The 23,986-nt window shown below is 46.3% G+C and overlaps 1 protein-coding gene across 1 annotated transcript; it reads left to right on the forward strand.

Annotated features, from left to right (window-relative positions):
- Nucleotides 1-9,070: 9,070 nt before the first annotated feature.
- Nucleotides 9,071-19,582, forward strand: T265_10275 (hypothetical protein; the record flags this gene model as incomplete). Its single annotated transcript, XM_009176595.1, has 4 exons — nucleotides 9,071-9,417; nucleotides 9,980-10,087; nucleotides 15,011-15,322; nucleotides 18,830-19,582. 4 exons carry the CDS (start codon nucleotides 9,139-9,141, stop codon nucleotides 19,226-19,228), a joined length of 1,098 nt encoding a protein of 365 aa, XP_009174859.1.
- Nucleotides 19,583-23,986: the final 4,404 nt, after the last annotated feature.

Consider the following 23,986-nt stretch of genomic DNA (forward strand, 5'->3'; position numbering starts at 1 on the left):
AGTACGCGATTCTCACAGCCGATAATGGTGATGATCCTCCCGGATAATCGACGAACGAAACTGTTACGGTTATAACCACTATAAAACACGTACGCGGTGAATACGATAGGGACGATGGTTTGCGCTAACGGTGCTAACGGTTCGATGTTGTTAGGTGAAAGGTTTCGGTGCCTGAATGGTTCCGACGTTGTAGAGATAAATAGTCGATTTGGCATTCTCAAAGGTCCTTCCGGAAGATATTGAACATCGTTATAGTATGATGGCTCACTTGCCTCTGCGACCGGTTGAGCTATACTGCGACATGCTGAGTCTGAGAGGTCCGCCAATGGTTACATACCTGGTCAGATCCTCCATGTTGGGGGGTGGAACATTCGTAGCGACTTGTTCACTAAAAAATGTAATGCACTGACATTTCTGGTTAAACATCTCTGCTTTGTACTCAGAGGCAACGGCTCTGGTTGAGGACCGTAGTAGTCCTGCTTTCCTACCCTAGCTGTATCTCAATCTGCGTACAACAATGATTCATACGAATAAAATTAGCGCTATGTCACATCGACCGACACGTGATGTCATCAGCACTATCTACCAGTGATCTCTATCGTTCTTCAAGCTACTGATTATTCGGTGTTTGAGTGATCTGCGTGCGCCATCATAGTCGCTAGTTGCTGGTATGGCCTTTCTGGCAGCAATAAGATCTGCTGATCTCGACGATATGCAGTGTTCATTTAGTCGAGTCAGATGACCCGGACAAACAGTTCTAAAAGCTGAGAGCATTGCTTCTTTAACTCGCCTTCATTCAACCCCCAAATAATCTTCGTCATCCACATGACTGCGTTGCCAGTAGCTTTCTAGCTTTCAGCTCGATACTCTAGCTGCTGAAACTTGTCGAAGTTGTTGAACGAAGCTGCTCTCCTATAGCACGCTTAATGTTGACGGGAAGCGAAGTGCCAACCGGGCCCGTATAATGGCGTGATCAATGTCAAGCTGCGTACCCCAGAAGGAACGACAATCATTAACTGAGGCTGTCTCTTGGTAACTGATGGCCATGTGGTGCAATTGAGCCCACGACCGTTTTGTGGTAGGTGGCCTCCAAGCAACTCAACGTGAGCGGTTTTTTACGTTCGTACTGACCAGGAATGGGTGATGATCTGCGCACAACTGAAGTAGTCGCTGCCCATTATCCGTACGCTCAGCATCTCGAAATCTAACACCCAACTGTACTTCCTAGTATGTTCGTCCAAATTGAGCATCCATAACACCCGCCAGGATTTCTATATCCGTCCTAAGCCTCAAAACTGCAGTCTCTTGGGGCATATGCTGATACGATAAATAAGCACTGTTTGCCGCATCGACCTACATCGATCTTAATTGAGCCAGACAATTGCACGGCATAAAGACGACTGTTTACTGGGATCCAGTCTAGTAAGGCGCTTTCAGATTTGGAGCTGAGCGCAACCCCCCTTCCCCACCGTAAATAGCATGAGCCATTGCGCCATGACCACCGGATACCTGAAAAGTGAAATGTTTAACATCTGAGTCCGTCCTAAGCGCTTGAGGTGCACGACCAAAGTGAAGTCTTATATGCTTGTTTCGGGGACACAACGTAGACAGATAGGGAAAGCAAGGTTTCAGTAAGGGATGCCTGCTGCCCAAAGTACGGAAATTAAAGGCTACAGATCCTTTGAGGTTAGTAAGTTATTATTTTTGTTTATTTTTTTTAGCGAAGGTTTAGACACGGAATAGTGGTTAGGTGATTGGCAGATGGGTTGATCGCACTGCATTATTTGATGGTTGTGGGGTGTAGAGGAAGACCAGTGAGCGAAGAGCTGCAAGGGCTAGTGATACTTCCCGATTGCTTAAGCTGAACAGAGGGGTTTGGTTGAGGTACCCCACCTTGGACCTTTGACTCAAAGTTTGACCCACAAGGCAGTGGGGGGATATAGGGTTTGTGCAGGGACACTTCCCTTAGCCCCTTACTCAAAAGTCGGACATCGGTTGTAGGCCCATCCGTTGGGAGTGCCGATTCCGTTCATCTTGCATCGGTCAGCCGGTGCCGACAGCCTTGAGCATTTCGAAACCAATCTACCCACTGTATCTGGCTGCTTTCAATGTTCGCACTCGGAAGTGGGCAGGACAACAAACTGCTCTCATACTGGACTCGCTTGGTGTTAATGTGTGCTGTGTATCAGGAACAAGAATTCAATGTGCAAGCCTGGTGTTCGGGATAATCGCTGTGCACTCGCTTCCGGCCGCGCACTTCTGGCGACCCAGACGCTGCTACGGCAGAAGGTGCAGAGTTTGGTGTCGTTCTAGTTTACCGAGTGGGACGATCCTTGCTTGAGTGAATACCCGTCGATAGTCGCCTCTGTGCAGTTCGTCTGGCACTGTCTGTGAAGGAGTCTCACAAGCTGTCCGCCACTAGTTTCATGCGACATAAAGCTGCCACTTTGACATGGTGGTCGAACTTGAGTATTGCAGTGATCACGCGGGCTACATTGGATGGAACTTCGTTCCACAAAGTGCAACCATGCCAGGAACGCCAAAGGAAAGCAGTCATGCCAAGAGCAGCGAGACCGCCTACCACGAGTAGACGTACTGCGGGATCGTCTGGGGCTAAAGTTGTAGTTTCCTCTGCAATGGAAGTGTGAAGGCAAGCCACCAGCTTGTCGATATTCATGGAAGCAGTGATTCTGCCTTCCCCTGAGGAAGGATTGGTTAGAAAAGTTCGGCCCTAAAAACCACACACCCTGATCGTCCAACAGTTGACCGTGACCGCATTATTCATTACGGTCGAAATACTTTAAGACCAAATGTTGTATTGGTGTTCAGAAAGCACCCGCTGTTTGCAGCGGCATTAGGAGTCAAACAGTAATGCCTTACTCCCTGTACCCTAGAGTTAGGCCAGTCCCTTGTACCCGAATCAGAGGCTGGGAAATGGTTTCCGACTTGTAATTCAGACTTTTGAGTCGGAGGCCTAAGGTGGGGTACCTCAACTAAAAACCCCTCGGCCTGGGCAACCGGAAGCACCGTTTGTCCGCACAGTTTTGTGTCCTTCAATTTCCATCCACAACCCTTCCCGCCATACATGCAAACTACCGTCCCAACTGACTCTACCTCCGTAACCATCAAAGGCAACTTTTTGCCGCCTTGAGTGCCCTGTTACAGGTGGCTAAAAGCTTGGATATCCTTGTGGCTGCGAGCGATTTGAATGCACAAGTGGACCAGCTTACCTCATCTAAGACTCAGTTGGCTGGTCGTAGCGTGGTGACCGCAAACTGTTTTCATGCAGTACTAACTTTCCGAATTACCCGACACCGGGCGAGATGACCCAAGGAGTTAGAGGCCGAATTTACTCACCAGAAGGTCCGTGGTTCGAACCCGACCTCTGCCTCTTGACTTCCCCTGTCTAGGCTTGGACAACCTGGCAGTACCCCAGCCCTCGTGTTTCCTTCGGGCGGGCAGGCAGCTAGGCACCAAAAGGGTGCTACAGCTGAGCGTTTTTTTACATCTGGCTACATGGTGCCTTTTAACAGCATTCCACCCACGTGCCCGAACTTAACTCATTAGCACCAGACCAACAAACGACTGCCGATCCATTTGCAACACATGTGGATTCTGCTCATACATCCGTCTGTAGTCACTTATCCCTTCACTTTCCAGGGCCACGTAAGGGCTGGACGTCTCGTTTGGCAGCTGAGAAGTTGGCAGATACCGAAGTTAAACGACTTCATCATCGGCGTCTTTCGGACTCTTCCAGCTGCTTTACGGCCAGATATCAACTCCTACTGGATCTAGGTCTCTGCATCCTTGAACAATGCTGAGAGTTTCGCCTGCATCACAGCATCACCTTGTCCGCTCAGGCACTAAAAATCAGATGCGACGGTCATCGTCATCATTATCGATAGCATGACATCAGCGTTCAACACCGATGCTTCACTGCCGTACTATTCAGCCATGGCACTCTCGGTGCCTAGCCGCCATGCCACTCGAAGGGAGCACGAGGGCTGGGATACTGCTAGGTTGCCCAACCCTAGACAGGGGAGATCAGGTTCGAACCACGGACAATTCGGTCAGTAAATCCGCGCTTTTACAATTGAGGAATCTCGCCCCAATGCAACGGCGACGCTGCTGGAATCTCAGAGGAATTTTCCACTGTCCCCGAACATGATGCAGCCGGGAGAATTGTCAGACGTCAAGTTAAAATTAGCTTGCGTGCCGACCGTGAAGCCTGCTAGGCACGGGAGACTAAAGAGAAGGAAGAGGCGCAGAGTGCCCAAAGATTAGCTCGGTTGATCCGTGTGATCGGCCCTCGGTAGCTGCCAATGAGCAAAACCATCTAGGATCAAAGTGGAAAGGACATCTTCAATAGCGGACGCCTCGACCACTGGACCAGTCTCTCTGAACAGCGCTTCCCATGGCCACCTGCTGTCACTCAGTTAAATCCTAGAACTGCACTGAAACCCTAAGCGGCTAACTTGGAACCTTCTACAACCTCGGAAGTTTACGATTGCATATTTTCTCTGAGGCGCCACCGAGCTCCTGGTCCGGTTGACCTCCTACCCACACAGTTCAAAGATGGAGGTGAAGTCCTCAGTCAGCGTTTGTCTGATCTCTTTTCTTGCATTTTGAAAGTCGGTACTAGTGCCCATTTTCAAAAAAAGGTCTCAAATTGAGTGTGGTAGCCGCAGGGGGCCAGCTGTAACGAGACTTTGCATCATTTGTCCTTATGTTGGCCCATATACCACTGACTCGAGAGCAGAAAGTGGGATCTCGGCCTTTTACGGGTTGCGTTGATCAAATCTCCGCACATCGCTAGGTGCCAGATACTCCTGGGTTTCGAATCAGTTAACCAGTCTTCTCTCCTTGACACGCTTTCTCAGCAAGGAATGTCCCGGGGGGTTGTGAATGTAATAAGTTCTTTATATTATCAGACTTTCGGGCGTGTGAGAGCATACGGAGAGCTCTCCGAAAATGCCGTCCGTCGAGGTTACCCACTCTAGCCATTCACATTTAGTTTCGTGATCGATGAAATAATGAGACAAAGCTGGGACGTCTTTAAAACCATTGTATTCAAATAGCCTCTGGCGAAAACCTTGTCGATCCGGAATATGCAGATGATATCGTTTTTGTCTTCGAAGAGAAGGCACGTGTGTTTTCGGATGAACTGACCAAAGTCATCCCATCCTTTGGCATTCACTTCGCACCCACAAAGTGTAAGATCATGCTCGTGAATTTGCGGTCACTGAAAATGCCACTTAGAATCAAGGGAGAGACACTCAAAGTTGTGGACCGTTTCGCGTATCTTGTGAGTTGTATTAGTTCCGACTGTAAAGCGTGACAGATGAGGTCAGTGCACGAGTCTGCAAGGGCGTCAAAGCAGCCTGTCTGTGCATCTCAAGGAACGTGTGTATCAGGCCACAGCTCGAGCGACTTTGTTCTACGGTTGTGAGATATGTCCTTTCGATTAGCGGAACTGGGGCATTTTCAGGTCTTCGACAACGGCTGTCTCAGAACTACTGATCGTACAGGCTGGCACTGGTACTGGTGTTACCTCAACCAGGCTATTTGGAAACGAGTGTTCAGTTGTACAACAGGCCATTCAGTCGAAGAATGTGTCCAGCGCCGGAATCTACGGTGGCTATGCCATGTATTGCGTATTCCGAATCATCGTCTGCGGAAGTGCTGTTTTCCATGTCCAATTCAGAAAGGCTGGACCTGGCTGATGGGGTTTGAAAGAGATTACGAAATGTCTGGACGCTATCGATGCGACTCGAATTCTAGGATTGGATCTACATGACCACCATTGTGCCCGGTTAAAGATGCTGCGAGATGTGGTTGCTTATCGATGTCAATGGCGTTCTTATTTTCAGTTTATCGGGATTACCTGATTGAGTGTCTGGGGTGTAGGCGCCTCTGAATAGTTGTTATTCGCACTAAGACCCCTGTCCACTTCTATTCTTTCCTTCACAATGGTTGTACGGCAGCGAAGTATCACTGTTGAACACTGGTGTTATGGTGTCGATGCTGATCATGATGCTTTCAGTGCATAGCTTCCTCTTCTGATCTTTTCAATAAAAAGTCCACCGAACTCCCTGCACTCACGCATAACTTATAGCATCTACGGTCTTCAACGCGTAGCTATCTACCCCTATCTCCCAAGGTCATTCGTGAACGAAACGATGGCGATTGTGGCCGCCGCACAACAAGCGCGCGGTTATTACAGCTGAATGTTATGGTGATGTCCTGAATTCTTGTTTCCGACAGACAGTATACGTCAATCCCGAGGCAATCCAGCGTACATAAAAGAGCAAGAGCCACTTGTGCTACTTGCTGTAGTGTGAGAACATTGAAGGTGGCTAGGTTGACCGGTTTTTGGGGTTTGAAAACTGTGTTCGATGCTTAGGGTTGCAGAAGTTGCAGTTGTGCGTGATGCAAGACTAATGAAGTGCTCAACCCCGATGCTTGGACCTTGTGAGAAAGTATTCACATTGCAGTGTAGTATAATAAAAGAAGGAATGCTTGAAAGTGTGAGGGAGAGATGCCAGCAGTAACGTATTTGCCTTCCCGCCCTGCTATATGCAGCAAGTAGGGCAACCCGGCTGCTGTCACTACGCGACCATCGGTTTGGTATGACATTGTTGTGGCTGTAGGAATCATTGTCGTAGGTGGGCTGTGATGGAGTCAAAGCGCTCAAACCTATACAGCAGGATGAGTAAGTTCTTTATCAAAGCCCTTGGCTCAAAAGTCTGACCGCTGACATACCAGTACGGTTGTAAATTTTTATGAAACAATTTACTGTGCGTCTTGCAACCCCTCAACCTGGCAGACCACGAGACTGTGTTCTTCGGACCTCCATCCACTGATCAACCCTATACGAGAGACTCTGTGAGTTTCAGAAGTGGCGCTCTCATCACCGCAGTATGGTTCATTGAGTCCTAGAAATATACAGATCCCACACCGCGGTAAGGTCCGGTCTATTTGCAGCGGTCCTTGTATTCGGTCTTGTGCCACCGTTGTCCGGCTTCCCAGTCCAGGGCTTCGGGTGAGTGCCCCAATCGTCCCCCAGTCTAGGTGTAAACGTCCTGGTAGTATCTCAGCCCACAAGACCAAGGAATGCAAGGTATATGCTTCCACCTGGTGACGTCAGCCAGGTGGTTCCACTCGCCGCATGCAGCAGGGCAGCTAAACGAAACCATACGCTACTGACGCGTCCTATCTTTTTTCATCGCCACATCAACTCCTTTCCTGTCCTCCTTTATGATATTTTTTGCATATCCCAGCTGCAGGTGCGTCATTCAAACACCTAAGGAAGTGACCAGTAGCGCATCACCATTTGCATCTACCATTTAGACTTCATTCTCGTGTTTTTATTGCCACCTCTCGCCCATCCTAGCTACTTTATCGACCACTTTCTGCCGCGTCTATGGAACTCAATTACAAGATGCGAGTACGGCAGTGAAGCATCGGTGTTGAACACTGATGTCATGCTGTCGATGATGATGATGATCATCATCATCATCATCTGAGTACAGTTTTTGAACTTTTTCCGGCTGACACTGACTGCTGTTGCAACGTTGGCATGCCCCTCAGTTTGTGAAGGAAGGTTGTCTCATTTGAGTGAATAACTATAAATGACCGGCTGTTTCGTCTGACTTCACTGGCACCCGCCGAAATACTTAACACTTTGTCCGTATTGTCCGCTCATAGACCAAGTAGCCGTAGCTCAGATTCATCGGAGGACACACCCATTCTTTCCTCTACCACAAACAGTCCATATATGATCGTATCAACAGGGTATTTAGTGGCACAAGTGAGGTGCTTTATTTCACTAATAGCACTTCTAGCACGTTTAATCTGATCGCAAAGCGTAATGACAACCGCTCATATTGCCTAATGATCAGTGATTTTAACAGTCTTTTCTTTGACGAAGATGCTATTCGCGTTAAGGCAGCCTGGCGTTTTCCTCAAAGCCTCTGGATATTACTTAAGGTGACTCGATAGTCATCTCAGTATATCAGCAGAAATCGAAAGATGATTTTATGTGATGTTAAGACATTCACGAGAGGTGTTCAAACGCCGGCACAATATTTGAAGCGGTGCACCCTTGATGCGTGTTGATTTAACATTGAGAAATCTTTAGGTTTCTATTAAGACGCCTCGAGGTCCCCCCTTGAGTTAACTAGTGGACTTTTATGCGTCACATAAAGGTGCTGGGTGGTCTTAACGTGGGGAACATTGTGTGTATGATCTGTGTATATCAGTGTTTGACCTACAAGATTGCCCCAGCACCATACAGCAGCACGAGGTCTGTATATTACAGACAATCGGGTTTGGAACAATTCACACATCTGGCTCAAATCGAAAGGATGATCACTCCGTGCTTATATTCAAGTAAAAAAAGGATTATCAACTGTCTGTGGAAAGCCATCTGGACGATGTTAGATAAACGGAATGTGTTTGACGTCAATGCTACATGTGACTATTTCGAAAACGTCTCAGACTTGTCACCCAGTTGACATTAGTCAGGCCATCAGTCAAACAGATGCGGAACTGTCAAATGCAACGAAATGGAGCTCTAAAACTTGCCGATAGTGGTTATCGACCATATGCACATCCGGTTCAATGTGTCGAAGGGTAGGAAACAGGAAAAGTTGAAACAAAACTGTTGAGTGGTTCTACTGCCACTGAAAGGGGTCAGGGTGAGTTGCTCATATAAGCGGTCTTGTTTCCCCCAATGGATATCACGCTTGACAAAAGTGCACCCAGGAATGCAGATCGGAGTGGGCATGTTTTGAAACGTCTAATATGGCTGAGCGACCTGTTGAGAGTATTCACTTCGCTCCTTGATAAAATAGTGACAAAACGTAGCAACCTTCCCAGACAGGTTGAAGACCTCTTTGAGCCCATAGTTAGATGCTGCGGAGCGCTTGTACAACTCGACCGCTGAGGTAGTTGCCTGGGGTTCTCACTTAGTGGATGAGATGAGGACTACCCAGCTGAGTCTGTATCAATCTGGTGTCTGTTGATTATTTGTAGCTTCGTTTCTGATCCTTAGCATCCTTCGTTTTTCAGATATTGTCAGGTGATTTCTGAACCGTCGGTATTTCATCTGTCCACCGTATCTCCCACGAGTATTCCATGGAAACCAAGGATGGTGCTCCATCGCCGAAGGCTGTCGATTGTACAGATCCCCCAGGTGCTCGAGACCTACTGAACACCTCTCCGGAACATTCTGTTGGACCCAGAGTCGCTATGGTACCCAGAGAGTCTGCGGATCGAGCCGAACATACGAATGACGAAAACAAACTGGATACCTATGAAATAGATGAATTAGAGATCCCCGATTGTGATAGTGAGGATATTGATTTGGAGCATTGTCGAATAAAATCAATTAATCATCTTCACCGATTCCCAAATGTACGCCACGTTTCCCCTCATATTTTTCTGTAGGTCAAGCGTCTTTGTCTGCGAAACAATCTCTTGAAAAAACTGGAAAACTTTGACCCGGTAGCTTCCAATCTAACTGAGTTGGACGTTTACGATAACCAGATCACAACCGTGAGTTTGTATCGACTTTTCTCGTCTACACTTTTGTCTTCCATAACGATCAAATTGCTTCCACAACTGGTTGGAACAGAGCTGGGGGCGAGATGGCCCAAGTGGTTAGAGCGCGAATTTACTAACGGAAGGTCCGCCGAAGGCTGTCGATTGTACAGATCCCCCAGGTGCTCGAGACCTACTGAACACCTCTCCGGAACATTCTGTTGGACCCAGAGTCGCTATGGTACCCAGAGAGTCTGCGGATCGAGCCGAACATACGAATGACGAAAACAAACTGGATACCTATGAAATAGATGAATTAGAGATCCCCGATTGTGATAGTGAGGATATTGATTTGGAGCATTGTCGAATAAAATCAATTAATCATCTTCACCGATTCCCAAATGTACGCCACGTTTCCCCTCATATTTTTCTGTAGGTCAAGCGTCTTTGTCTGCGAAACAATCTCTTGAAAAAACTGGAAAACTTTGACCCGGTAGCTTCCAATCTAACTGAGTTGGACGTTTACGATAACCAGATCACAACCGTGAGTTTGTATCGACTTTTCTCGTCTACACTTTTGTCTTCCATAACGATCAAATTGCTTCCACAACTGGTTGGAACAGAGCTGGGGGCGAGATGGCCCAAGTGGTTAGAGCGCGAATTTACTAACCGGAAGGTCCGTGGTTCAAACCCGAGCTCTGCCTCTCGACTTCCCCTGTCTAGGCTTGGGCGACCTGACAGTATCCCAGCCCTCGTGCCTCATTCGTGTGGCATGGCAGTTAGGCACCGAAATAGTGCTACGGCTGAACGATTTTTTTAATTTTGAACAGAGGTTGTAAAGAAGGCGAACGGGAAATACCGATTTTGTGTGGATCTTCGGCGTTTGAATGAACTGACCGTTGTAGATGTCCTTTCGGTTGCGGAGGTTTTCGATTCTCTCTAGTATTCCCGATGTTTCACGGTGTTTAACTAGATACTGGCAACTAGCAGCAATCTACGCCCCACTGATTTCATCGTCCCTCTTCCAATAACTGCCGTGTGTGGTGCTATCAAGTAACCTTAGTTGATCCTCTCAATATCCGAATAGCACTTAGTAGAGTTCGATGTCTAGCTTCCTATGCTGTAAACCTGAGGACGCCCCGTTGAACGCTTGCATTTCTCCCCATTGATTTGTTGTTCCTCTGTTCTTTTCCATGGACTCTGAGAAAATCTCCGTCCTGTTGTCGGATCACTAAAACCCATTTGTGGTGTAGTGTCATCCCAAGTAATATCTAGGCTGAATGCCTAGTAACGAAATATTCGGTGCTTGTTACAAAGTTGTGTACTGTAAACGGTAGTGCAACTTCTACGACGGTTCTTAGCTTCCTGCGGAATTAGATAACTAGTTGGTAAACAAGTCCGATCATTGCCAGTACTACCATTTCAAAGTATGGCAGTAGAATCGTCCATGTATTAACTATAAGTCAGAGCAGGCTTACCGTTGGAAGATGTTGGCTAGAAATGGGAGATCTAGACGATCCACAAGCACTTCCATGTTAGTTTACAGTAGGTGCGTTGTTCCATTCTTCTCAGGCGTGTGCACCCACAAGCTGCACAGATTTCGGTAACCGTTTTTGAGCCCTAAATTGTACGACATTTTCTGATGATGTACTTGCGCTCGAGCACAGAGATGCATTGTGTCTCAAAGCTCTTCAGGCCTGTATGAATAGGAGTCTGTCAGATCAATCTGTCAAGTTCCCAGATTCGTCCTCGGGTTTGGGCCGCATTCTTCAGTTGCTTCGAGATGTGATTATCGACCGGTTATTTTATGTAGCCGATCCAGCCTAGCTGGTTGTTCACCAAGGCATGCTCGATTTTGTTGACCTTGGTTGGTTTGAGAAATTCAGTGTTCCGGGTACGATGTTACCACCAAATCTGAATTATCTTCCGCAATGAAACCGGTCATACATTCTAATATTCCATCGGTATGATGTCCGTGTTTCACCACCGTTTAGTAATAAAGACAATCAACAAGTAACCCTTTGTCGTTTTCAAACTTGATAGTTCCGCAGTTGCGCATTGGGGTTCTCATTTCTGAGCGAAAAAATTTGACTGGCCTGAGAGTTTTGGGAGCAACCGAGCTCGTGCAAATTAGGTGGGAAGCCTCGTCTTCCGATATAGTCCACACACTTTGAACACCAGCAGGTGATCCGTCCGCCGCGATAATCCTTCCTTTGACGTGTCAGCTATCGCCTTCTGAAGATCAACCTTCGCCTGTGGATGGGAAAGGTTCATCTTTACAGGGTCCTTGTTACAAAGTTGTGTACTGTAAACGGTAGTGCAACTTCTACGACGGTTCTTAGCTTCCTGCGGAATTAGATAACTAGTTGGTAAACAAGTCCGATCATTGCCAGTACTACCATTTCAAAGTATGGCAGTAGAATCGTCCATGTATTAACTATAAGTCAGAGCAGGCTTACCGTTGGAAGATGTTGGCTAGAAATGGGAGATCTAGACGATCCACAAGCACTTCCATGTTGGTTTACAGTAGGTGCGTTGTTCCATTCTTCTCAGGCGTGTGCACCCACAAGCTGCACAGATTTCGGTAACCGTTTTTGAGCCCTAAATTGTACGACATTTTCTGATGATGTACTTGCGCTCGAGCACAGAGATGCATTGTGTCTCAAAGCTCTTCAGGTCTGTATGAATAGGAGTCTGTCAGATCAATCTGTCAAGTTCCCAGATTCGTCCTCGGGTTTGGGCCGCATTCTTCAGTTGCTTCGAGATGTGATTATCGACCGGTTATTTTATGTAGCCGATCCAGCCTAGCTGGTTGTTCACCAAGGCATGCTCGATTTTGTTGACCTTGGTTGGTTTGAGAAATTCAGTGTTCCGGGTACGATGTTACCACCAAATCTGAATTATCTTCCGCAATGAAACCGGTCATACATTCTAATATTCCATCGGTATGATGTCCGTGTTTCACCACCGTTTAGTAATAAAGACAATCAACAAGTAACCCTTTGTCGTTTTCAAACTTGATAGTTCCGCAGTTGCGCATTGGGGTTCTCATTTCTGAGCGAAAAAATTTGACTGGCCTGAGAGTTTTGGGAGCAACCGAGCTCGTGCAAATTAGGTGGGAAGCCTCGTCTTCCGATATAGTCCACACACTTTGAACACCAGCAGGTGATCCGTCCGCCGCGATAATCCTTCCTTTGACGTGTCAGCTATCGCCTTCTGAAGATCAACCTTCGCCTGTGGATGGGAAAGGTTCATCTTTACAGGGTCCAAGTTAACTGCGCAAGGTCGTCTACATCTGTCGTATATATATATGGGTACGTTTAGATGAATGGATACATCTGTAACTACTTGCAACAACAGGCGAACAACGCCTTACCCTCAGTGGGAGTATTCCTTCAGCATCTTACACAGTTTTTTTACAGGCATCATTGGCTCTCAACAAGTCCTGCTCCTTTCATACCTCTGCCGGTGAAGGAACTCCCCCATTGTGTGTTTTTAGAGAATCGAAGTACTACGTGGTAAATTTACAACCCAAAGTTATGTAGACCAGCTTTGTGGAAACCCTGTCGAAGGTGTTCGCCGCGGAAGTTGCGATGAACCCCTTCGATACTCAGCCCAACTTCTTACCTACCTCGCGTTTCCTCGTGCCCTGGAGTATCGGAATCCTGTAGGCTTTTATGCCTGGATTTCGGGTGTGAGTATAGATGAATTCCCTCGTAACGTTTCTAGGCAAATCAATATTCATATGTAAACCAGCATTATTTTGAAGTGTGCCCACGTGCTGTTGAAAAGGGCGAATCAAAAATCACTTCAACCGCTTTGGAGGGCCGAACATGACTTCCCATCAAATAGTGTTGCTTCAGTTCCCTTCACACTAAAAATCTCGTCACCATTGTTTTGCGGCATTCTGGACGGACTTAACGGATGCATGTGCTTCCATCTCTAGGAGGTAAGGGAAAACTTCAATAGGTGAGCATCTTACGGAACAACTCATTGAGCTGTACATTCCTCCTATTTTGGATTACTGTCTCTTGTATGGAGCTGACGATATTTCGCACATCACATGTCCTCCAACAATCACTGTTGATTCTTCATACTGGATCTACGGTTTTTCCAAAACGGCCAGCCAGCACTTCGCCTTGCACTAACCTTTCAGGATCTTGTGATCTTGATCTGCATGTGCCGCCCAGCCATAGCATACCATGCAAACAGTACCATACATTCATCAAGGGGGCGAAATGGCTCTTTGGTTAGAGTACGAATTTACTAACCGAAAGGTCGGGGTTCGAACCCGACCGCTGTCTCTCGATTTCCCTTGTCTAGGCTTGGGCAACCTGGCAGTATCCCAGCCCTCATGCCTTCTTTTGGTAGTATAGCGGTTAGCCACCGGAAGAGTGCTACAGCTGAACGATTTTTACGTTCTTCATGGGAACAACACACCAACGCACATACCCTTTTAGCCAGCGTTTATCTAACGAAAAGTGGCTCTGCACTACATTTGGCGCTACCCGTTGCTTCAAGAAGACTCTGACGCCATCCGCATAACTGGAGAAAGAATACGGCTCCTCGTGTCGAATAAAAGCGATTTTGTTTTGGGCATGGCACGTTTCCTGGCCCGTTAATGTCCACATACATTCCAAGATGGACAAAGTGGTTGGAGCGCGAATTTACTGACCGAAAGGTCCGTGGTTCGAACCCGACCTCTGCCACTCGACCTGACAGTACCCCAGCCCTCGTGCTTCCTTCGTGTGGCATGGCAGCTAGGCACCGAAAGGGTGCTACAGCTGAACGATTATCTTATTATTTATCTCACCGGAACAACCTTAGAAGGATACATATGTATATATGCATGTATGTATATATGTATGTATGTATGTATAAACAGGAAAGCGTCACCTACCGATATAGTTGGTAGCGGCACTAGGCCGGAGGCAAAGACATCAACAACGGAAGTTGAAATACTCATGAAAAGCAGAGTCAACCAAAACCAAGGTACTGCGGCACACCCATCCTTGGCTATTGTTCTTGTCCAAAACTATTCCTGTGTTGTCAAGTCAGGCGAGGTTGTGGTTCCCTCGGTCATGGTGATAAGGAGAGGTGGAGCCAAACGGAACTAAAACTTGGCATTTCACGGCGAAGCTCCCACTGGAAGACGGATTGTGTCCAGTTTGCTTTTTTCTCTGGGCTAAATTCAAATATCGGCAATTTTACGTCGTAGCTGCACGAAAACCTTAGGTAGAATTCGGGCCGCCCAGCCGTCTCTAATATTCAACACCCTTTCGCGCAAACGTTCACAGTCCCCCCCCTCCAGCATCTATTTCACGCTCGCAACACTCCAACAACAAAATTTAAACATTCTTTACTAACGCTACAAATATTCAAGGAAAGCATTGATGCTATGTAGGATAGGCGCAAGCCCATCAGCATTCCGATCTAACTTTTGTCTCTCGAATATTCCCTTTCTCAGATCGAAAACTTGGATTGTCTCAGCTTACTGATCTCCCTGGACTTAAGCTTCAATCGCATCAAACACATTACGAATCTCAGTTCCCTGGTCAATTTGAAAAAGTTGTTCTTGGTGAATAACCGCATCGGCAAGATCGAGAATCTAGACGGTCTCATCCAGCTGGACATGCTGGAGCTGGGATCGAATAAGATCCGGAGACTGGAAAATATCGATCACCTTGTCAATCTCAACCAGCTTTATTTGGGCAAGAACAAGATCACTGCGCTAGAAAATTTGGACACTCTGGTAAACCTGACTCTGCTGAGTATTCAGGTCAGTTTCTAGCTTTATCCTGATGTGTCCAGTTCAAGTGTGTCACAGGAATTCTCCTTCCAAAAAAGGATTTATAGCGGTTTTTTATTCCGGTGTCTTTTTAGCCTTTTTACAATAGAGATTTCATACTGCAAGTGAATTCAATGGATGCAGAAAGTCTTGAAACACTGTATAGCTGTATCATCCCTATTGAAATCAATCTACATTGCTCATCTCACGAATTTTCAAAGAGATTCGAACTCGTAACATTGAAAGCCAAACTTTACCATGTGTGGCTGATCAGCACCTTGATTAAATAATGATTGCTTAACAATTTCCTCCAGTTTTCAAATACTTTTGTTGGTAGTTCATCAGCTAACATTCAAGTTTCCTTTCGGGTCCTATCTTTGTTTACTAGGATGATATGGCGCATGAGCACAATATGTGAATGACGTCATCCGTTTAAAGTATCTTGCTGGTACGAATGTTCCGGGGGAGTCTTATTCTTTTCTAAGGGAAAACGTTCCTTATAGCGAAGATTCTCTTCCTTGGGGGTTTCCCCACCATCCATTCCAGTCAATAGCTTATCCAGCTTATCTCAACTGGTTTACAGCTTGGACTGATTACACCATATAGCCTGATTCAGTGCACAACTGCTCGGCCTCATCAAATCTAATCCTCTCTCAATGCGAACTAAATCCCTACTGCAGGGATCTCATGAGTACTTCGTAGGATCGAAGACACCCTGGTAACGAATGATTGGGTGCCTGGTTCAGACGACACAACTTACTAGTAACTCCGGATGAAGAATGTACCGCACTCGTACACAGTAATCTATAGTGATAGCGTTTACGCCAATGACCTGGTATAAAAAAACTTGGCCGTATAGTAGCGCCGGTAAACGCTTTTCTGTAAGCTAACGGTTGTTATTTATGGCCTATTGTGTCTTTAATTATAGGCTGGCTTGAAACACATCATTAGAGTGTGTTTTCTTCGCAGTCCAAAGTGTGTTATTAAATACATCTGTCTACTCCGTGACGAGATCACCCTGAAATAATACAATCACAGTAAAAGTGTAATATCTTATCGGAAAGCATATTGTCGGGTGGTGAGCAGGGAAGAGTGAAGTACGGATAGTTTGAGTGACTAAAGGTGAATTTATCTGTGAAATCGAACGAATTGGGTTCAAACACCGTTGGGTGCGCATAAACAGCTCAATTGCTACCTGCGCCGGGCCCATTAGATGTCCTCTTGCTCTAAAATACTATGAGCATTCGTCGTAGGCACCATTGGCCAAATATTGCAAGTCTGACTGACAATCGTTAGCTCAGATAGACAAGGTCACGCTGTGTGCATGGAACTTCGTTCGGAGGTTGTTTGAAGGTCTCGATACAGCTTTGTGGAGCTGGCTGACGAATTTTTAGAAGTCGTCGATGCTTTGCCTTGCTTAGACACCTAAGAGTATCATCGAGCGACCTGGTTAATGGGGTCTTCGTTGGAGCATTGAACGTCCGTAACTGCTCATATTCGGCATTTGTTTCCTCCTAGTGACTGGTACGATCATCGTTAGGATATATCTCTGTTAGATCACTGCTCATATCGGTGATATCGTCAGTGTTGTCAGGGCCCATTACCTGCATGGCAGGCACTACCTAACTTTCCTCCCAAGAATCGCTGAGGTTGTTCGCCATCGCCACGTGGACTTTGGGTGAAAGTCGTACACCGGAGTTCAAATAGAGAATCGTTGTCTCTTCTTCATTAACCCGGATGCATGCTTTGGGTTCGGTAGGTTACCTGGCACACCGTTGGATAAATTAAAGTCACTACTTACTGAGCCAACCAACTGCAGCACAAAATTCAACGAAGCAAGCGGTTACTTACTAGAACTTGTAGTAGTGTTTCAAAAAGCAGTGTGGTGTAAGCACATGGTCAATGCAGAAACTTCCTTATGTGATCTGCAATAGGATTCTGTCGCTTCTCTGAGGTAACGCAACAATAGTGTAGCAAATATTTCGGTTGCAATATCTATCAGACTAGCGCTCTCTTGTATCACTTCTCGGGTATCTGAAGCGAGACAGCTTAATGCTTAGAGCGCAGATTTTTTGACCAGAAGGTCCATGGTTCGAACCCGACCTCTGCCTCTTGACTTCCTCTGTCTAGGCTTGGGCAACCTGGCAGCATCCCTATCTTCGTGCTTCCTCCGGATGGCATGGTAGCTAGGCGCCGAAAGGGTGCTACAGCTGAACGATTCTTTTGATTTTTATCGGGAGCACCGTAAAGTTATCCCATTAAGTATACTCTGACATCTCATATTGAACAGACTAACTTGTGAGGAGGTCCGATTTCTGCGGGAAAACGGGCTTTATTGACTTCCGACGAGTTATGTCTTCATTTTTCGCTCTTTAGAAGTCTTACTATTTCTAATTGGACACTTGATCACATTGATTATTTTTCGATACAGAGGCTTTTCCTTTGGCGGTTTGTAGTGGGTGGTTGCAGGGGTGATTGAATAATTGGCCTAAGCGTTCGACCCACATTTTTTGTTTGTGCTCACAGCTCTTCATCAGTTGATCTTGGGCGTCGCGAATTTTAGTTTGCCTGCTTTGCTGTTTATCTGAAGGACAACGGGTCAACCAGAAAAGTTGCAAGTATTCGTTAACTTTTCAAGTTATCCCTATGCTAGGAACCACCTCTGTCCAATGAGGAAGACCGAGTGGCCTAGCGAAATAATCTATTGAAAAAGAAAGTGTTGATCGCACTTTCTCAGACAGATTTGAGCGGTGGATAGTCTTTTCAGAAATCCAGCCTCTGTGGCATTGTGATGTAAGTTCGAGTCCTGTGTGGTGGCCTGTTGACTGGACATCCTTAGATTGAGTCCGGACTCCTCGGCGGATATTAGCTGAACTCCAGAAGGCAGTGGAAACTTAGCAGTCAATTGATTGCCGATTTGGATACTCTTCTGGGCTTTCAAAGCGAGCAACACACTATGTGATTCGCAATTATTCTGGTTCAAGTTTAGGCCTATAGTCTTCAGCAGCCGATGCCCATGGAAGTACTACTAGAATAGTTTGTTATTAAAGCAGTGTGACCGCCTTTGGAATACTGGGTGACTAGAAACCTTTGGAAACCTTTGTTGGATATCACGAGTCGATTAAACGGAGTAAGGACAGTCTAGTTTTCATCCATTTCGAAACGTTTCCATGTGGATTTCCCAAGTGTGTGACAGGTGACGTCGTGTGAGGCAACCTTCAGGATACCGTCCAGTGCACGCGCACCGACGTTTCCTCGGATGATGGCGTAGCGTCTACCAGCCAGTTACCAAGCTCGCCGAACAGGTCAACAGTCAACTGATAAACAACCAATAGACACACCCAAGCTACCAATATTCTGATACACTGTCAGTATCCCGGAGACATTCGGTTCAATTTGAATTATTTTCGTGTCTTCCTGTGCGGTTTCATTTTCTTTACGAACGAATTTTCTGTGAGTGTTGGCATTATTTGCTGTTCATTCTTTCCACAATTTCAGGGCAATCGAATCACCAAAATCTGCGGTCTTGATCGCCTAGTCAACTTGGAACAGTTGTATCTGAGCGAAAACGGAATTCAACAAATTGAAGGTTTGGATAACCTACGCAAGCTACAAATCCTGGATCTCGCATATAACTTCATCAGTCAGATCGAGAACATTGGTCATCTGGACCAGTTGGAAGAGTTCTGGTTCAATGATAACAAAGTGTCCAGTTGGGATCAAATTGACAAACTGACCGCATTGGGAAACCTACGCACCTTGTACATGGAGCGTAATCCGATCTACTTCACCACGGCGGACCGATCGAAACAGGATCCAAACTATCGCCGAAAAATTATGCTCACTTTGCCAAATCTGCGACAACTTGATGCCAACTTGACTGGCGTTGGTCTGTGAAAAATGGAACCAGCATGAAGGACAGTTACTGCTACTACTTCTGGCATTCCACCTCTGTCAAACTAGGCCACACGAGGATACGTGACCTGGCAACTTCTCATTGTCACACTGCAGATGTACATAAACTCCCTGGCATCGTCTAGCTTGTAACTGCTTGCCCTTCTTCCCTTAACACGAGTTCAGCCGGAAATTAGTTCCCAATGTTATGGCTCTACACGTCATTTTATGGTGACATCGCTTTGGTCCCCACGGTCGCCCAGTTTTTTTCTGTTTTTCTGCTGCGCAATGCTCGGTAACGACTAGAATTATATCCGTGCGGTTTCTACCATTCAGCATAGAACGTTTACTCACCGAATGACCTGTCATTACTATCGTGGCAACGTTTACTCACCGAATGACCTGTCATTAATATCGTTAATTTATTCCGCTGGTCCACACACTGTCATTTTGGAGACAGTGTCAAAGCACACATGTATGGGCGAAATTGGAATCGCAGCAGCTTTCTGAGCGGTCGCGGAAAGATGTAGATTGTCGACAGTGCATTTAACTTCAAATGTCAACCCAGATATAATCTAGTCTGGATGGCAATTGGGTGAGGGAATGACTGCCTGAGCGTCTTGTTTCGATGAGGGCTCATCAGTAGGACGGAATATGATTGGCTGGAAGTCACTTCGGTTGCCTGCTGAAAGCAACACCACGTTGCTACCAGCCATATTTGGTTGGTATAGACTGGAAGAATTTCTTGGTTCTCTTTCTTCCGGGAATTTGTCAGGAAAGTAAAGTCATTCTTCACCGTAAAGCCGATAAACATTACATTGCTGAGTAGTGCGCATCTAATGAATCTCTAGGCTGCTTTGAACCCGGTAGCAGTCAGCGGGTTATCCCTAAGTGACCGGCATAGTGGGTGTAATGAGCGTCAAACCTTTCAGTCTTAGGTCTGAAGATGATAACCGTGGGGGTAAAATGCTCTCTGGCCCGATAAGTCCGAACCAATCCTGGCGTGGTCCGAATGGATGGTGGCTTGTCCACATCTGCCCCTCATAAGTTAATCCTATACTCGGAAAGAGTAGAACTTCGTTGGATTGAACTTCGTTTTATTCTGAGGACTGTGCAAACTTAATAGGGGCTGGATTGCCCCGGTAAGTTGAAGAGGATAGCGCGTGTGCCCACATGTCTTATGCTCAAGAACGCCGTACTTGCGTTTGAGAGGTTGCGAGCACATTTAGGTGCATCTGGACGGTCATATTGCACCAGTATGCGTTTGCAAGTCTAGGGTCTCAGACTATTCTAGACCAAACAAATAAGGAAGTCAGTAGTGATGCTGGTGTATCTAGAGCGGACTTGGCCCCCCTGCTGTGTTAATTATTCTCGTGAGTGTGGAAATCGTCGTTGGTACTTATAAGTAAGCTTATCCTTAGGGTACTCTTGTATAATTCTTTAAATTTCAGTTATATATGATAGTAGACATACAAACTAGCTATTTGCTAGTAGTGTGAGGAGTCACTTCTGATTGGTATTTCGTTCTGTAAATGGAAGCAATTCTGCGAAGAAGCGCTGTACAACCGTTTTATCCTTACTGGAAATCATTTGTAGTAGTACACATCTCACGAAACCCCGGTAGTGAGTTTCTACTCCGCAACCTTCTGGCTGATAGTTTGAACACTACCGTTCGGCAACGAGCGGCCGATCAGCAGTGTGATTAACTCGCACTTGAACAGCGTACAGTGCCACTCATCCTTTGATCACTGAAACCACATCGCGTGGCCACTTGTTGGCTAGCTCCTTGAGTGACTTCTCAGAAGCAAGTTTTGCGTATCTTGTGAATGTGTTCTTCTTCTGAGCCGTTTATAGATTGATTCAATCGGTAAACAGTAGTCCCTGCTTAGAAGAAAATACCTGTGGCACAAGAAATTTGTTTCATTCGACTAAATTGTTTATATANGGCGAACGGCCAAATCATTTATTAGGCCGAGAAGGCGAGGGTGACGTCTGCCAACCTCCGATATTTGTGGCACCGACATGGCATCAGTTTTTTGTCAAGGTTAGGATGTACACTGCATCCGTACCGGCATCTCTCTTACTTTATGCGTCAGGGAGGTGGCCACTGTATATGCATATCTTCGTTTTACCATCGATGCCTGCGATGCATCGCGTGGCTATGGTAGGAACATCGGGTAAGTCATGCTGAGATGCACTGGACGGTTTTCGGCAAAGAAAAATACTTATTCCTCGACAGATCAGCTGATCGCTTCATAGCTTATGCTGGCTAGGCCATCTAATTCATATACCAGAGGACCATGTTCCCTCTGCACCAGCCACGTATCGGAGGAAGATCACCCAGAATCGGTCACTCCATGACTTGGCAACGAGGTCGCATTGATACCTGCCGTCTTCCAGGATGAGAATCCCGGTGCGTGATAAATCATCGTTTAGTGACTCTGACACATATCGTCGTCTCACTTAGTCAGTGGTGATCCTCCATCGAATATGTTACCCTACTAGGCGTAAAGGAATCAGCTGAACCACTGTACCTTAGCATAGGGTTTATAACTGAATCTGCATTCACATCAATGTCGTTTGAACACTGCTGCTCCTGTCCTGATGGACCACTTTAAAGAGGGAAAGCGCTGAACTCTTGTGGAACCCATCCTCCGCCGTGCCGGGATTCGAACTCCGGATATCTGACATTCGAAGCCAGTGTGCTACCGGTGTAACGGCGGATACTACTGATGAGGCGTTAGAGTAGCATGTGGTTTTCTCGTAACTCCGCCTCGCGTCTGTTGGAAGGTGGTGTTTATTACGGAATTTCTGGGACTGCTTTGCAGCGTTCATTTACAATTGCATGATAGTCAATGAATATCCACGAAAGTTCAAGATGCACGAGGATGTTCAGGTGCATTTGAGATGTTTACTTTCCTATCCAATAGCTTAACTTTTCAGTTGGTGTTTACTAATAAACGAATTCACGGCGAAGATCTTCCCTCCTTACACCAGTACTCCGCCAGCACAAACCGGAAGCACATGAACTATCACGTTAGATCAAATGTACACACTTGAGCGATATGACAGGTTTTACCCAAAGCCTCAAAAAATTCAGTAACCGTCCCGGTTGTGTCGATCGGTTGACCCACCTTTCAGAACTTCCCAGTCAGATAGCGCCACAAACGCTTGAAGCCTGTTGGACTATCATATATTAATAGCTTCGTTCCTTTGCAACAAAAGCGCAACCTAACTAGATGCCTGACAGAGAGCAATGAAGATATGCTCGCCGGAGTGCCTAGAAGAGGAACTAAAGTTCTTGGGACGCACATTCCTGCAGAACGGATATCCTGAAAGGTTCGTACTCAAGACTATGGAAACCATTAAGCCCAAACCTGCACAATGTTCTGTTAGGAAGAAGCCCGTATACATGAGGCTTTCATTCAAAGGTGACTCGGTTGCTGAACTAATCGGCAGAAGGCTTAGAAACTCTTGATACGACATACTTGGCCGCTAATCTGTGTTTGAGCTTCAACTCCAGGTCCACTATCAAATTCCGCTTGAAGGACAAATTGCCATGTTCTGTCACCAGCTTTTGTTTACTCATTTTAATGCTCGTACCAAGCATCATATGTTGGTTGTACGATAAGGCATCTGTCGGACAGAATGTAAGAACACAGTCCCCTATCTCTGAGTGGTAGTAGGAAGAAACCAGGCTCAAGCGCGGTTGCATCACATTTGGCCGAAACATAGACAAGGAGCGAGCCTTCACCATCATATACCGGGTACCTCTGAACCGATCACGACTGGTACGATCCAGACTACTATCGATCGCAGCGGCGATTGGAATCCGACTGCTGGATCCACAATTTTGCACCCAAAAGAAACTTGTGCGACCTCGGAACTTGAACTGGCCTACGAAGCATCCGGTCCCACAAGTCTGTCTGACAATGACGTCACTTACCTGATTCCACGACCCATTGATCTATTACTCATCCAACCCATCCCCCCTTCCTTCGATTTCTATTTCTCTAAAATGTATGTACCCCCGATCTTAACCTTTCCACGTGATTTCTGCTACCATATAAACTTGTGATGTATTAGCCAAGAGAAACAATCACAGAAAACAAGATTTATTCGCTACCTTCTTCGTTCTCATGACTATCGTGGGTATATTCAGCCACATATATTAATTGTAGATGTGATTTGGAGGGCTCGCATACATGCTGTAATCGCGCCAGGGAAGGATGAGATTTCATACTTTCCAAATCTCGCAAACATATACAACTAACGAAATACACTCATCTGTACACCAATGTGGTTTTGACGTGAGATTCACCTCACCTGAATTTGCCGCAGTAGGTCGCCTCATGTTTCAGTTGGCACAATATCATGATACATTGTATCGGCGTAATACACTACTCCACGATCGGCTTTGCCCTTCTGGGGGCTCATCAGGTAGGCGCAGTCCCCGAGTTTCCGTCAACCTCATGTCCTGCTTGAACCCATATTGCATGAAATTAGCTGGGTTCCACGTGAGTCTCCCATCAAAACCAAGATGGTATTTCGGTAACTGATGGACATATTTGCCACCTTCCTGCTTACAGTAAATTCTCCCAGTTCCTCCCTGGCACCTCAAAATAACCAGCCACGCTACTATTCACGTTTCACAACAGTTTGGCTTCCGCAGCTCTGGTGAGATCATTTTCGACTGGTCATCGTAGAAACATTACTTACCATATAAAAGAGAGTTCGCCGTTCTGCTCGAACATGCTACAT

The sequence above is a fragment of the Opisthorchis viverrini genome, assembly GCF_000715545.1.
Source record: "Opisthorchis viverrini unplaced genomic scaffold opera_v5_352, whole genome shotgun sequence".
NCBI lineage: Eukaryota > Metazoa > Platyhelminthes > Trematoda > Opisthorchiida > Opisthorchiidae > Opisthorchis > Opisthorchis viverrini.